At 37.1% G+C, this 14303-nt stretch overlaps 1 protein-coding gene across 5 annotated transcripts in view; it reads right to left on the reverse strand.

Annotated features, from left to right (window-relative positions):
- LOC140198922 (uncharacterized) overlaps positions 1 to 14303 on the reverse strand; it is a 332378-nt gene that overhangs the window by 177505 nt on the left and 140570 nt on the right. For all 5 annotated transcript variants that reach the window (XM_072260177.1, XM_072260176.1, XM_072260175.1 and 2 more), the window contains exons 12-16: positions 11466 to 11534; positions 10241 to 10309; positions 8995 to 9084; positions 5394 to 5483; positions 3922 to 4002 (exon numbers count right to left, since the gene is read on the reverse strand). In XM_072260177.1, the coding sequence (XP_072116278.1) occupies positions 3922 to 4002; positions 5394 to 5483; positions 8995 to 9084; positions 10241 to 10309; positions 11466 to 11534 (399 nt within the window). The remainder of the gene's footprint in view (positions 1 to 3921; positions 4003 to 5393; positions 5484 to 8994; positions 9085 to 10240; positions 10310 to 11465; positions 11535 to 14303) is intronic.

A 14303-nucleotide genomic window follows, 5' to 3' on the forward strand; every position in this document is an offset into this window, starting at 1 on the left:
GCGTTGATCCTCATCTATCTTCACTGCCACTACAACTCCTTTAAACACGGAGACCTCTTAGATCCTTCCACAATACTCTTACAATCAGCTGTAGTTAGATGTAGTCAGTGAAAGAAGGACTCGTGAATGGTATTAAAGGGCAAAGCATTTTGACTCTGAAACCATGGATGTGTTTCAATGAGCATCAGAATACGAAGAAATAATTCTTACATTGTAATACAAAAGCCAACACATGCCATATGCTAGAAACCTGAAATAAAACTAAAAAAATGCTTGAAAAAGTATGTCAGGCAGCATTGGTGTAAAGAAAAGGAGTGGCAATGGTTAAGATCAACCAAACTACATCAGAACGGGAAATGGAGATAAACATGTTTTAAAATCAGTGAGAAGGGAAGAAGAGAGAAAAGAACAAAAAGACAAGATCGGATGAAAGGCATTAAGAAATTAAACAACAAAAGGGTTGACAAGATGGCAAAGAACCACTGAGGAAGAAAAATTGCACATTGTGCAATGTACCAAAGGAGGTTATAAGAATACTGGAAATCAAGTAAAATTGCAGGAATGCTGATTATCTGAAATTAGTTAACTCAGTGTTGAGTCTGGAAGGCTGCAATGGGCCTCCTCATGAGGTAATATGCTACTCAAGCTCATTTTCATAAAATGTACCCTTTCACTCTCCACACCTACTAAGCATTTCTGGCATTTTCTGTTTTATATTGAATTTTAATATTTTCTTCAGAAGTCCAAATGCCAGAACAATGGACTGTAAGTCAGCTCAGAAACAATACTTTGAGGCAAATCTTTTGCTGTCCTCCAAGCACTGTTTATATGTATTATCAAGATCCGCACTGGGACGTCTGCTGTTTGTAATATACATGTACAAATGACCTGATGAAATTGCAGATGGTTGCAGATGATGGCACTGTGAGAGCATATAGGACCAGCAAAGAATACGCAGGATATAGATCAGTTACAGATATGGATGAGGAAATAGTAGATGGAGTTTAACCCGGCCAAATGTAAAGTCTTGTATGTTGGGAGATCAAATGTAGTGAGACAGCACACTGTGAATGACAAAACTCTTAATGGTGTTGATGAGCAGAGGAATTTTGTGTTCCAAATTCACAGCTCCTTGAAAGTGGCTATACAGGTTGAAAGGGTGGTCATGATGTAACAGCTTCATAAAACTCTAGTTAGGCTGCATCTGGAGTATTGCATTAAGCCCTGATTGTTCTGTTATTGGTAGGATGTTGAAGATTTGGAAAAAGTACTGAAGAAATTTACCAGGATGCTGACTGGATTACAGGGTATGTGCTATTGGACTAAACTTGAACTGTTTGCTCTGAAGTAAAGGAGGCTGAGGGAGATCTGACAGAGGTTTATAAAATTACAAGATGCATAGGTAGACTAGACCAGGGGTGGTCAACCTTTTACATTCCATGCGTCAAATTTTTCACTCACGAGTTCAGATGCGCCATACAACTCTTGTACCCCCATTCAATTCTTGTAAAAATAGGTTAATACAGAACTTGTGCATAAAAAAATCACACCTGAACTCGTGTGTGAAAAAATTGACATATGGAATGTAGAAGGTTGGCCACCCCTGGAATAGACAGATAGTACATTTTTTCTTAAGGTTCAGATATTTAACACCAGAGGGCATATATTTAAGGTGAGAGGGGGTAAATTCAAAGGATTTATGTGGGGCAAGTTTTTTTTGTGGTGGGTGCCTTGAATGTGCTGCCAACAGTGGTAGGGAAGGCCAGTATGAATAGGACTATTCAATTGGCAGGAAATAGAAGAATATAGTCATTGTGTAGGTAGAAGGGATTAGTTTCATTGGGCATTTGATTATCAATTTAATTAGATATGCAAAATATTGTTGGCCAAAGGGGCTGATCTTACGCTATACTGCTCTATGTTCCAAATACTGTAGATTCCGGTTAACTGGATCATAGGTTAATTGTGGAAACCACTTACTTGGGATAACTCTTAATGAATAAAAATTAATTGAGAAATTAGCTGGGATTCCCTTTGTTTATTTGGGACACCATGCTGCTTAATTAGGACAGGAGACTGTTGTCGAACAGTTTCTAACTAGCATTAGGTGCATGCGCTTGTGTGGCTGTTAGACACTACACCATGCTTTGAGCCAACAGTTTTTGAATAGCATCAGTTACGCACATTTGCGTTCAAAAAACAATGATTTTGTCACTGATAATTGGCAAGAAATAAGCAGTAAGAAAATTCAGAACTGTTTTGCTCACTGTAGTTTCAAGCACTGAGGCTTGGCAATGCCAGAAACTGCTGGGAGTGAAAATGAAATGATTTCACCAAGATAGGAAATATGAAGAATTTGAAGGTATCAACAATCACCTTGTTACAATGAAAATGAAGATTTGAAGAATGCAATTGTCAAAAGCAGTGTATGATGCCAGTCCATTATCTGCCCTTGGTGTATGCACTGATCCTGTTCATTTATAGTCAATCAAAAGAACACGGCAGCATACACTGGATTAATTCCTCCAATAACTATTAGGCCTAATACACTGTTTTCTAGTACTGTAGTAGTACAGGTAATGTTCTAACTTGTTCTGTATTTAATTCACGTGCATAATTTGTTACTCAGTTAAACTGTGGTTTGACTGTTCTATAAGTTTTTATCTATATCCATGAAACGTTGGCCAATTGGGACAGCCACTTAATTGGGCCAAAATGTATTGGTCCTGATGTGTCCCAATTAACCAGAATCCACTGTAATATGCTTAATCCAATGTATATTTCAAGAGTATTATTAACATACAAGCCCAAAAGAAACACTTACATTGGTAAGTGCAACACTTCAAGATGCATAGGTTTACCAGCTTATTTGTTCCTTCTCTCTGACAAGCTGGCAAAATTATGTATGGACCTTATGAATTTTTATGGTTAACTGCTGAAAAATAATCATTTAGACCAGATATTGGTGTCACTTAACAGGTAAATTTTCTATAAGTAGCAATATTCAGTCCTTCTTCAAAAGCTCCAAATGTTTGAAGTTATTTCAATAGCAAAATTACCAGGATTTAATATATATTGAAACAATTGGGCCAGCTAGTTATGTAGCAGCATCAACACTGGACTTTGAGGTAGATGGTCCCAAGTTCGAATCTGGCCAGGTCCCACCTGGGCAGCAGCAGTATCTGATAGTCTACTTCCATATCTTGACAACTACACATAGGTCCATAGGGTCGCCAGCGATGACTTGACTGGAAGATGGAATTATAATTTACACACCCTTAATTGAAAAGGCCATCTGGAACTGAACTATGAGTGCTGACAATAATGCTTAGGTTCAACATACTGGGGTATCGATGTAGGACAAACAAAGTCAAAATGTCCATTATCTCACATGCAGTTCAATCACAAGTTAAAAGTATGTGTGAAGTAAGAAAAAGAAAATTAGCCATTGTCTTCTGCATCTTAAAAAAAACCTGTTCAAAAGAACCCACATGAAAATGTATGTAAACTTACCTACAAAAGGGAACCTGCATAGAATTGGCATACATAAAAAGGGTGATTAAAATATTTTTTAATGCAAAGGAAATATGGCCTGCGTAATTTATATTTTTTGGAATAAGTTGAATGTGGAAAACACAGCATGAAGTACAATAATGACACAGTGTAATTCAACCCAAGCAAGATTTGTGGGCCATCTACTTTTTTGAAAAGAATACAAATACTATACCTCCTGTGCAAATGCTTCCAGAGTATCAGATACTATATCCTACTAATGGAAAAAAACAATTCATGCTCTCATTGAACACTGTCATGATTACAAATGCAGACAAACATGGCAAAAATGATGCCATTGAAAGGTTAAATATAATGCATGCAACATAAGAAATAGACATCCTTAATTTTTATGCATCACAGAACTACCTGTGAATTTTTGTGTATCCTTGTCATCAGGTTCAGATGTTGGTTTGGAAAGTTTACTGCTCGTAGGTGGCATCGCTGGCTCTGTAATTTATTTCAGAGAAAATAAACAAGATGTTCTTTGATCACGCACATTAGCTGATGCATGACAACCATGGTAAAGATCAAACAGAAGAAGCAGTTTGGCAAGGCGGATTAGTGGGGCTGGAATGAGAAAGGGGTAAAAATTTATCTATGGCCTCGTAACATAGTATGTGAAATCAGAGTTCTCGTTAAAAAAAATACTATCAAAGTGGGGTTCAATAAAAAAAACATTTCTACAGCAGTAAGAGGAACAATACCTTTAGAAATGATATATCCTAGTGAAAGCATTTACAAAGCCTACAAAAATCTTCTCATACTTAATGTACAGAGCTACGACACAAGGTAAATGGGGAAAATCCACTGCTTGTTAAAGATGACTTTGAAAACTCTTCAGAAGATGTCTTTAGATAATGTTCTATAAATGGAATATATTAATAACCATTCAACTAAAGGCTGAATATTTTCAATGGCATACCATAAGCCAATGAGTAATGGCAATGGCTGACAATTCAACATTTTGTTTGTTTACTTCGGGATCAAGGATAATTTCCCAGAATTTTTGTTTTGTCTTTTGTAGTATCTGACATTACACAGTAGTGCAGATGGTATATATAGTCTTCTTCCATGGAAAACTACATCAGTAGCTATTGAATATTTATAAATAATGGAGAATAGATGTATCGACAAAGTCTTGTGTTCATGTAATTGAAATTTCAATATCAACCATAGTAGATACAATACTGTGGAAGTGACTGATCAGCCAGACTTTGGAATATAGTACCTAATTCTAATCCTTCTATGGCAACTGACAATGGTGGTCTTGAAAGGATGCTACAAAAATAATACTTAGTTTAAAGAACTATACCCTAAATTATTTACTTTGTAATACCATAAACTAACTGAAGTGACATAGCACATTACCTGACCACAACTGGTGAAATAGTGACTTGATATGGAGAGAGTTAAACCAGAAAAAAACTTTTTACAAATTTACCATCAAGCATGGTAATTCTTGTGTGGTTCAACACTATTTTGAAATATTCCATCAAATTTGTTGAGCTCTTGTACTTTTCATTTCCATGCAGGATTTTAGTGACTACGTACTGTACTTCATGCAAATAAACTGATTAAATATGAGACAATCATACTGTTTATCAATTACAAAACATTCCATTGGATTAATTCTTAACAGAACTACAGTAGTTTTGCATTGGGCATGCAATATATCAGGTGACAAAACACTGAAGAGCATGAAATCAAGAAATTCCAAACTGTAAAAGCTGAGAAAGTATTAGAACTGACACATGAGGCCACATAAACAACTATGTAACATGCAACTTGCTGGAGCTGTGCAAAAGTCTCACAGCCACGTTAGATCTTGTTGCAACTACCTGAGAACTGCTTGGTTTCCACGGAATCTAATGCAGATGTAGTGTCTGAGGTGCTTAAAAGTGAATTGCTGGATGATGGCAACTCAGCTTCTGCATGATATATGGGGAAAAAACAAACATTCTTCATGAATATTTCAACTAATAGTAGTACTGAAATTTGGTAGCAAAATTATTGCTTACATCCCAATAAAAATAAAGCTGAATTAAATAATGAACCTTGTGCCTGGCCTAAACTATATTCCATGAACAATGATGTTAATTGACTTTAAAACTATTTGTGATACTGTAATAACTCAAAACCGACAACAAATTAAAACGTATTAACATATCTCAACGTGTGCTTCCTTTGGAATTCCACAGCTATTTTAAAAGCTAACGTAACATCTTAAAGTGATTTAAAAAAATGATGTCATCAACGTGACAATCACTGTTTTTTGTGGAAGGCAGGAGTATGTTTGCTAATCATTTCATTATCACTGGTTCATGGATTGAATTGTCAATAACCCATATGATAGTCTGAAACAATGGTCTTAAATGTAGTAAAGAATGTTAATATGTTAATATTCTGCTGATGATAATGCCTTGTTTTGGATGATCACAACAGTAATTGCTGCTCTAGCCTTGGATGAAGAAAATTCCCTTTGGATGAGCTATGATCTAATAGATGCAAAATCTCTGCTCCAATTCTCTCTTTGAATCAAGCTAAACACACTAAAGCTGAAACTTCATGTTCATGAGATACAGTAGACCATACTTCTCTTCTTTCAGAATTCAGAGCAGATTTTTGAATTAAACATTTTCATATAATTCTCTACTCATTTGGATACACACATTATTTTAAATGACAGCACATATATGTTACACAGTATTTAATCCCTATGTAATGTCAAATATATGGTGAATATTCTGCCTGGGGTACACAACCAGTGGCATTCTGGGACCCCTGCTCTTTGTGACTTTAATAAATGACTTGGATAAGGAAGTAGAAGGGTGGGTTAGTAACTTTGTAGATGACACGAAGGTTGGTGGTGTTGTGGATAGTGTAGAAGGTTGCTGAAGGTTAAAACGGGACATTGATAGAATGCAGTGCCGGGCTGGGAGGTGGCAGATGAAGAGGAAGGGTTAGAAAGCATGCTTTATGAGGATAAATTGAAGGAATTAGGGATTTTCTCTTTGGAGAGAAGGAGGATGAGAGGTGAATTGACAGAGACGTACAGGGTGTTCATAGGCATAGAATGGATAGCAAGAGACTTTTCCCCAGACAGAAATGCCTAATGCAATTGTGTTGGGATGAAAGCAAAGAGGGCTGTCAGAGGCAGGTTCTTGTATATAGAGTGGTAGGTGCTTGGTGGTGGTAGAGGGTGATCTATTAGGTACATTTAAGAGACCCTAAGGTAGGCACATGGATGAAAGAAAAATGGAGGGCTATGTAGGAGGGAAAAGTTAGATTGAGGTTGTGGTTGGTTAAAGGGCCAGCACAACATTGTGGGCTGAAGGCCTGTATTGCTCTATGTTCCCTATACTGTTATACAGACAGATTTGAAAAACACTATTCCAACAAAGCCATTAAATCCACTTCTTGCACAATTACCTGTGCATTATAGTTATTTGAAAAGCTGGAACAAAACTAGTTCTCTCTGACTTCAAGTCGTAACATTGTCAGAAAAAGTAGTTTTAGTTCACAAACTTTAGGTTTCTACATCTCTTGTTAAAATGATTGTTTTGTTGAAATTCCACACTTCATAAAATAAATCCCTCTCAATTAATCACAGTTTGCTATATTTTTTCATTGTATTGAGAATGCTTAATAAGAAAAATCATCTCAATAGATCCTTTCTCATCCTTTCAACGGATTCATTCTTCATATTGTTATCTGTATTATCAGGAGCTTTTATGGATTGGAACTAGAGCCATGGGCCGAAATAAATTTGGCAAATCCATTAAGTGCAGTTCCATAAATTTTATAGAGAGCAAGAACAGTGGACTAGTAACTTTATGCAATATCAAATGCGTGACTCCCTGAAAATAATTGGAAATGAAAGTCTCGCCTTTCCTGAGAGTAGGCCAATCCAAACTGCTTCACAGCCAACTAGTATTTTTAAAATGCAGTTACCATGCATTGCTCAAATCACAGTAGTCAAAGCAAGGTTCAACATCAATAATATGATAAGAACCAGATTTTATTCCATGATATCAGTTCAGGGATAATTACTGTCAAGACCATAAGGAAAATTATCCCTGTTCTGGGTCTCTTAGATCTAATAGACAGGACAGATGGAGCAGCAATTTATTATATCATCTGAGAAAGTATATCGCCAGCTTCCTTAATACGTTTCTACATTAAGAGCAACAAATCAAATTTTTGAGCTGGGTGTTGTACCAATAAGCTTCTGTCTCCAAAATGAGAGTGAAATAAATGTAATAATAGCTGCATTTTCAGAACAGGACCTATAGTATGTTGTACAAAGAAAGCCTTCATTCAGGGAATTAAATAAAATCACTCCCAAGGTAGGGACTTCCATATAGTATGGTTTACTTCATTATTACCTGATCAAAATAGGCAAGATTTCAAACAAAACGTGACAATAACTATTTCTGGTTCATTTCACATCACATTACAAACATGACTTCTGACTGTCAGGCATCAATACATATATTGAGGAACTCTGTTGGAATAATACACTATATTGTCTCTGCAATGAGAGTTGTTGGTTAATTCAACCACTTTGGACTCTGCACAGAGACACCAAAGAAGGGCCCATTATTACCCACACTGGCCAAAACCCACCATCTCTCCAACCCCAGTCAATGATGGTCCTAAACCGACCCTCCCCCCCAATTAACCCAGGCCATAATTCTTGGCAATGAGGACTGCCAACATGCTAAACCCCTTTTCAGTAGCCCTAATCTGCACAAGAAATTCCTGAGGTTCTGATCTCTGGACAACAAAAGATCCCACTGCCATTGTGGCCAGAGCCACCAACCTCTAATACCAATTTTTAACAGTTAAAGCCACTATCCCATCTAGCAAGACGTTCTCCTAATTACTAATGCTAATCTGGCACCCAGTCTGGATCCGCTGATGGCTAACCCTATTCCTGTCGGATCTTGATGAGGCCTTTAGTTATCGGCTCCTCAAAAGCTCCTGAACCTCTAAATCCAGCCTCAGTATGACAAGTTCTCTTTAGTAACGTGTAGTGGTTCTGTTACAGCCAGCAACGCTGAGGCCTGCACATTGGTCACTGGGTAAGGCAAGCCTCGGGCAGTCATTTAGCAGGAGAATTACTTCTAAACTGACATCAAAGTATTCAGTTGCATTGTGCTATAGTTACTGAATTTATAATAGATAACAGTTAATTCATGCATATTTCCTTCTGTCCGTTTTCAAGATATTAAATCATATAAACAATTAACAATAACTAATTAATTTGCTTTGAAAAACATTCTGCAATCCCATTTTATACTACATCAGACACACCAAACTACTCTAACCATAGCGATTGACTTGAAATATGTTAATCTTCTGGAGTTAGCTTACTAATAAGCTGTCATAAATGTTTTCCTTCCAGACATAAACTGATCTATTACATGTAGAAACTACCTGGAAGATCCTGATTGCGCACATCAGCATGGTCAGAAGTTGTTCTTAATGTAATGAATGGCATAATGGTGGGTGATGGTGTCTCAGATTCTGCAATGCATTTCAGAAAAGTAAGTTGAAACATTTTACTAATCAAGTTAGGAAATAATAGAACCAAAATGGAATAAACTAGAGTGAAGCATTTCCTTCCAACAAGCCTAATTGACATTTCAACAAACATGCTGAAGAAAATAATAGTGTTCCGGCAAAACTTACAATATCTTCTATTCAGCTCCCAATTTACCAATTAGACAATATGCTTAATCAAAATATGATGATTTAATTCCATGCATGTCTTTGGAATTTACAAGTTGAAACACAACATGCAATTGACAGAATGTTACCCATGCTACACATAGCATGCTTTTTGAATTATATTTTAGCAAATTAATTGTAGTAACATTTCGTATGTGATGTATGTCCTGCAGGTGCAGCATAGTTTGGAGGAACTTTTTTCATTTGGTTGAGCACATGTACAGTCCGATGATAATAAACTTGAACTCCATATGCAGGATGAAGATTAATACTTGAAACCAACAACATGCAAACTTATGGGATGCTAGGATGCAGGTTCAAAAACATGTAATACTACACACTGCCCACCCTAGCTGGGTTTCTGTAGAAATCAAGGATCAAGGATCAACCTTATTCACCATTTACATCTATTTGAACCTTGGCACAACATGCAACAAAAGTAACAATGTTATATCAATGTTAACAACAATGAAATGATGAACACAGTCCAGTTATCTGTTCACATGGGAAGAGAGTACTGGTGTTAATGAATCACATTTTCATTCGTTTATATCTGTTTGTCACTAATTCATGAAACAATCTGTTACAGATTACCCATCCATCCTACAGCAAGGCCCAACAAAAAAAAAGAAAACAAAAAGTAACATTTGGACAGAATGCACCCTCACCAGAATCTTATATGTAATTTACGTCAATGCAAAGTTACCTGAAAAAAAATGTACTGGGGTTTGGAAAAGGCAAAATAATTTGCTGGTGCAAGTTGAAGTACATAACAAGCAATAAATTTTTCATTTTAATACTTAATGCATCAGACCCTAACACTTCTCCAGGGAAAACATTAGGGATGAAGACACTACTGATGCTTTATACTGTATATATATACTTCATGATGATAACGTGCATTATCTCATGAAACTATACACTCCTGTCTTATTCCAATTATCGTAACTACCTGTGAATTTATCCATGGTATCAAGTTCAGAAGCTGTGCTTGGTGTGAAGTAAACTGGTAACTGAATTTCTATAAAGTTCCAAAAAAAAAGCATAAAATTATTTAAGAGAACATTCCTTGCATTGTCAATACTTTCCAAAGAAGCAGAATTTGAGTACAATAGATGTACATTCTCATTGCTCAGCCATAATAATGAAAACAGAACCTTCAGTTACTATGAAATGATTCATAGCAATCTAGTCACAAAATAAATGATAAATTATGTCACAGCATATTGCATAAACACCGTTACTATACAAAACTATGCAGTATTACATGGGGAGATACAGATGCCAGATGCCATTCCATATCAATTTGATATAAAAGAAATGGCATAATTAAACAATAGTTTATTAAAAGTTTGCTGACATAATGATAAAACATAAAAGTATATGTTAACCAGACAATGAGCACTTTGAACAAGTTCACAGAAGGACCACACAGAAAATATTTTATTTGTTAGCCATTTGCAAGTCAATCTAAATGCAACGACAAGGAACAGCTATGACTTTGCTACTATTAAGAAACAGATAATATATTTAGCCCAATAGTATGGGTGTTGTCTGTACTTTTTTCACTTCATGCATGTATCACATTACCACATTTTGTCCACTAAAAAGATGGAGCAACAGTATTTTTCCCTTCAACATTCACAGCCAGTGACAACAAGGCAACCAATTAATGGAATGAGATCCAGTACTCTGACAAGTTAATAATTTCACAGTGATTAATTTCTTTCTGTTTGATCCAAATATAATTGCATTGTTATATTCATGAAACCCATGCTACACAGCCAAAGGTTAAAGATTGCGAAAGCATTGCATTGCATATATTAATAAGTTCAAAGTAAATCATATAATTCCTCATGACAATTGCTGCAATGACATAAATGAGGAAAAACATATAACATTCCTATTTCAAAAGCATCCGTTTCTGTGCTTTCTTGCATGCAGTGGAAGTTCCTTTAATCAGCAGTTCATATTCTAAAGACATAGTGGACAAGCCACTTCAAATTAAAATGTTAATATAAATGATTTGAAGTAATTCCAAATATTGAAAGAGATTTTTTTGCTTTTTTTTTTAAACTTGCTTCTTTTGACTTCCTTTTAAAACAGCAGAAAATGCACTGTATCACGATCCTGATAGAATACATGCATTAAGTATGTGTGAAATACTGATGACTCACCTGTTCTGTCAGAATGAAGCAGAGGTTTCAATGGGAAGGATGGACTGACTGAGGATGACAACTTGGATTCTGTAATTCAATATGAAATGGATTGACTGAAAAGACAGCCATTATTTAACTCTGTCAAAAATAAATTGGTCAAAATATTCTGTGGGAACTTGCCCTTGTGCCCTATCATTATTCAGACAGAAAACCAAATGACTTGTAATCCCATTCTCTCCCCATGCCAAAATAAAGGCAGAAACTTGGCAACCGCGTTTCCATTGGCTCTCAGACTGTGTCACGATAGAAATCCAGAACTACATCACTGAATTTCAGAAACCTTGAAATCCTAAGAACATAATACCTCAATATCAAGAAACAAATTTTATTCCAATTTGCAAGACCAACCTAAGAACATAATGTAGGGAAATTAAATTCTAAATGCAATCTGTTGGCTAGGCAACATCAGCTTTTATTGTAACAGACACAAAATGCTGGAGGAACTCAGCAGGTCAGGCAGCACCCATGGAAATGAATAAACAGTCAACATATCAGGTTGACACTCTTCTTCAGGACTGGAAAGGAAAGGGGAAGACTCCAGAACAAAAAGGTGGGTGGGGGGGAGGAGAGGAGGGATAGCTAAAAGGTGATAGGTGAAGCCAGGTAGGTAAGAAAGATAAAAGGCTGGGGATGAGGGAATCTGATAGGAGTGAGCCTACAGGAGAAAGGGAAAAGGAGAGACACTGGGAGGGTGGGTGATAGGCAGATTGAAGAACAGAAGGCGAAGGGGAGGAACATTTTTTTTTAACTGGAAGGAGAAATCGATAATCCATGCTATTAGGTTGGAGACTACCTGGACCCTGAAAGTGGCTTCACCATGGTAAGGACCGACATATCAGAACGGGAGTGGGAATCGGAAATAAAAGGTAAGGCCACTGAGAATTTCTGCTTTTAGCGGAAGGAGCAGCTGTGCACAGTTTTTATAGAAGTGTGATTTCTATTTTTCTCTGCTTACAGCTGATTATTTTGCACCACAAACAGCTTACGCTTAACATAACAAAATATCCCAAGGCCCTTCACAAGAAAGTTATGAAACAAAACCTGGCATCAAGCCCACCAAAAAAAAGAACAAATGAGAAAAAGGTTGAAAAGGCAAAAGGTCCTGGATTTGAGTTGTGAGTCATCTTGTTTATAGAGGAAGCCAGCCATACTTAACTCTTGATATTATAAGGCATGGGTAAAAGCTCAACTGTGTCAAAGAGAAAGAAGCAAGCATTTTTAGCAACGGGCAAGAAAAATAGGTTTAAGGTTATGATTAGTGAAGGTTCTGTTTCATATCAATGTCAGAGAGAAGAATGGAGTCACGGGCTTATAGACTAAATTTATAACAGAGATTAAAGACATTAGTTTAGTCTTTTGAATATAGTGCATTCCAGTTAATTGGGACCCATAGGAATCAGTACACTTTGGCCCAATTAAGCTGCGTCCCCGATTAGCTGATCTTTCATGGAAATACAAAGTAATTAAAAAGATTTTTTTAAAACAACCATTTATTTAAGTATTTAAATAAAATACAGAACAAATTAGAACACTACTAACACTGCTGCAGTACAATAAAACTATGTATTAGTTCCTAATACTTACTGATGGAAGAATTCATCTAGTGTATTGGATGTCCAGGGAGGTGTAGCACTTCTGCTGAAGGGGCACCTCATTCACCTTTGGACCCCACTAGGCACTTAGCTCTCACCTATGGCTCCTAGTGGCTATTTGTATGCAACAGTAGCCACACTTCGATTCACCACTTCAAAAGACGTGCTCAATCAGGGTGGCGGAGGGCATCATATCCTGGTGAAATGGGGACATGCCTGCCCTAGCATATGAAGTCAGCTCCAGAAGAGACCAACAGTGACATTCATGGCCAAAAAGGTTTGTAGAGAGTGAAGGGCATGAAGAGGCACAGAAGGAGTCATGGTTATCCATTGCAACCTATGAGGACCCCAGTTTGTGATGACTACTCATACCACTAGACCAGCACTTGAGGTCAAGAGAGTGGAAACATCTCAGTGCAACAGCTTTTCCACTTAAAAAACTTCCCGCACAACTTTCGCTCATCGCTAATTATGACAGACAACCAACATGCTGCCGTGTCCTTTTGACTGGCAGTGAATGAACAAAATTAGCACAGACATCTAGAGCAGAAAATGCACTGTCTTCATACAATGCTTTTGATGACTTCATCCTGCAAATTTTCATTTTCATTGTAACATTCAAGATGATCGTTGATACCTTCAAATTCTTCATAGTTCCTACCTTGTTGAAGTAGTGAAATCATTTCATTTTCATTCCCGCCCATTTCTGTCATCTCTAATCCAGAATACTTGAAATTGCAGTGAGCAAAGCAATTCTAAATTGTCTTACTGCTTATTTCTCGCCATTTTCCTTGCCTTGCCTTGCACCCTTAACTCCTGGTGGAGTCGTCGGGGCGCTGTCATGTCAAGCTTTGCACTAGTCTGTTGCATTTGTCGCAGTTGTATGCCAGAGACTGGGTCACCGCAAATGTTTTCCCTGTCCATTCTTTAATGTTGTTCATCCATCTTTTCCTCTGTCTACCTCTCCTTCTTTTCCCCTCCACAGTTCCTTCCAAGGCCACTGGATCTTGTTACGTGGGCATACCATCTCAGCTTTCTTTTCTTTACCGTTGTGAAAAGGTCTTCATGGGGGCCAATGTAGTGCTGGATGGTCTTGTGGACCTGCTCGTTTGTGATGTGGTCCAAGTATGAGATGCCCAAGATATTGCGATAGCTTCTCATTTCCAATGCCTTTATCTTCCTCTGTAGCTCTGCTGTGAGGGTC

Source organism: Mobula birostris, chromosome 6, assembly GCF_030028105.1.
Source record: "Mobula birostris isolate sMobBir1 chromosome 6, sMobBir1.hap1, whole genome shotgun sequence".
NCBI lineage: Eukaryota > Metazoa > Chordata > Chondrichthyes > Myliobatiformes > Myliobatidae > Mobula > Mobula birostris.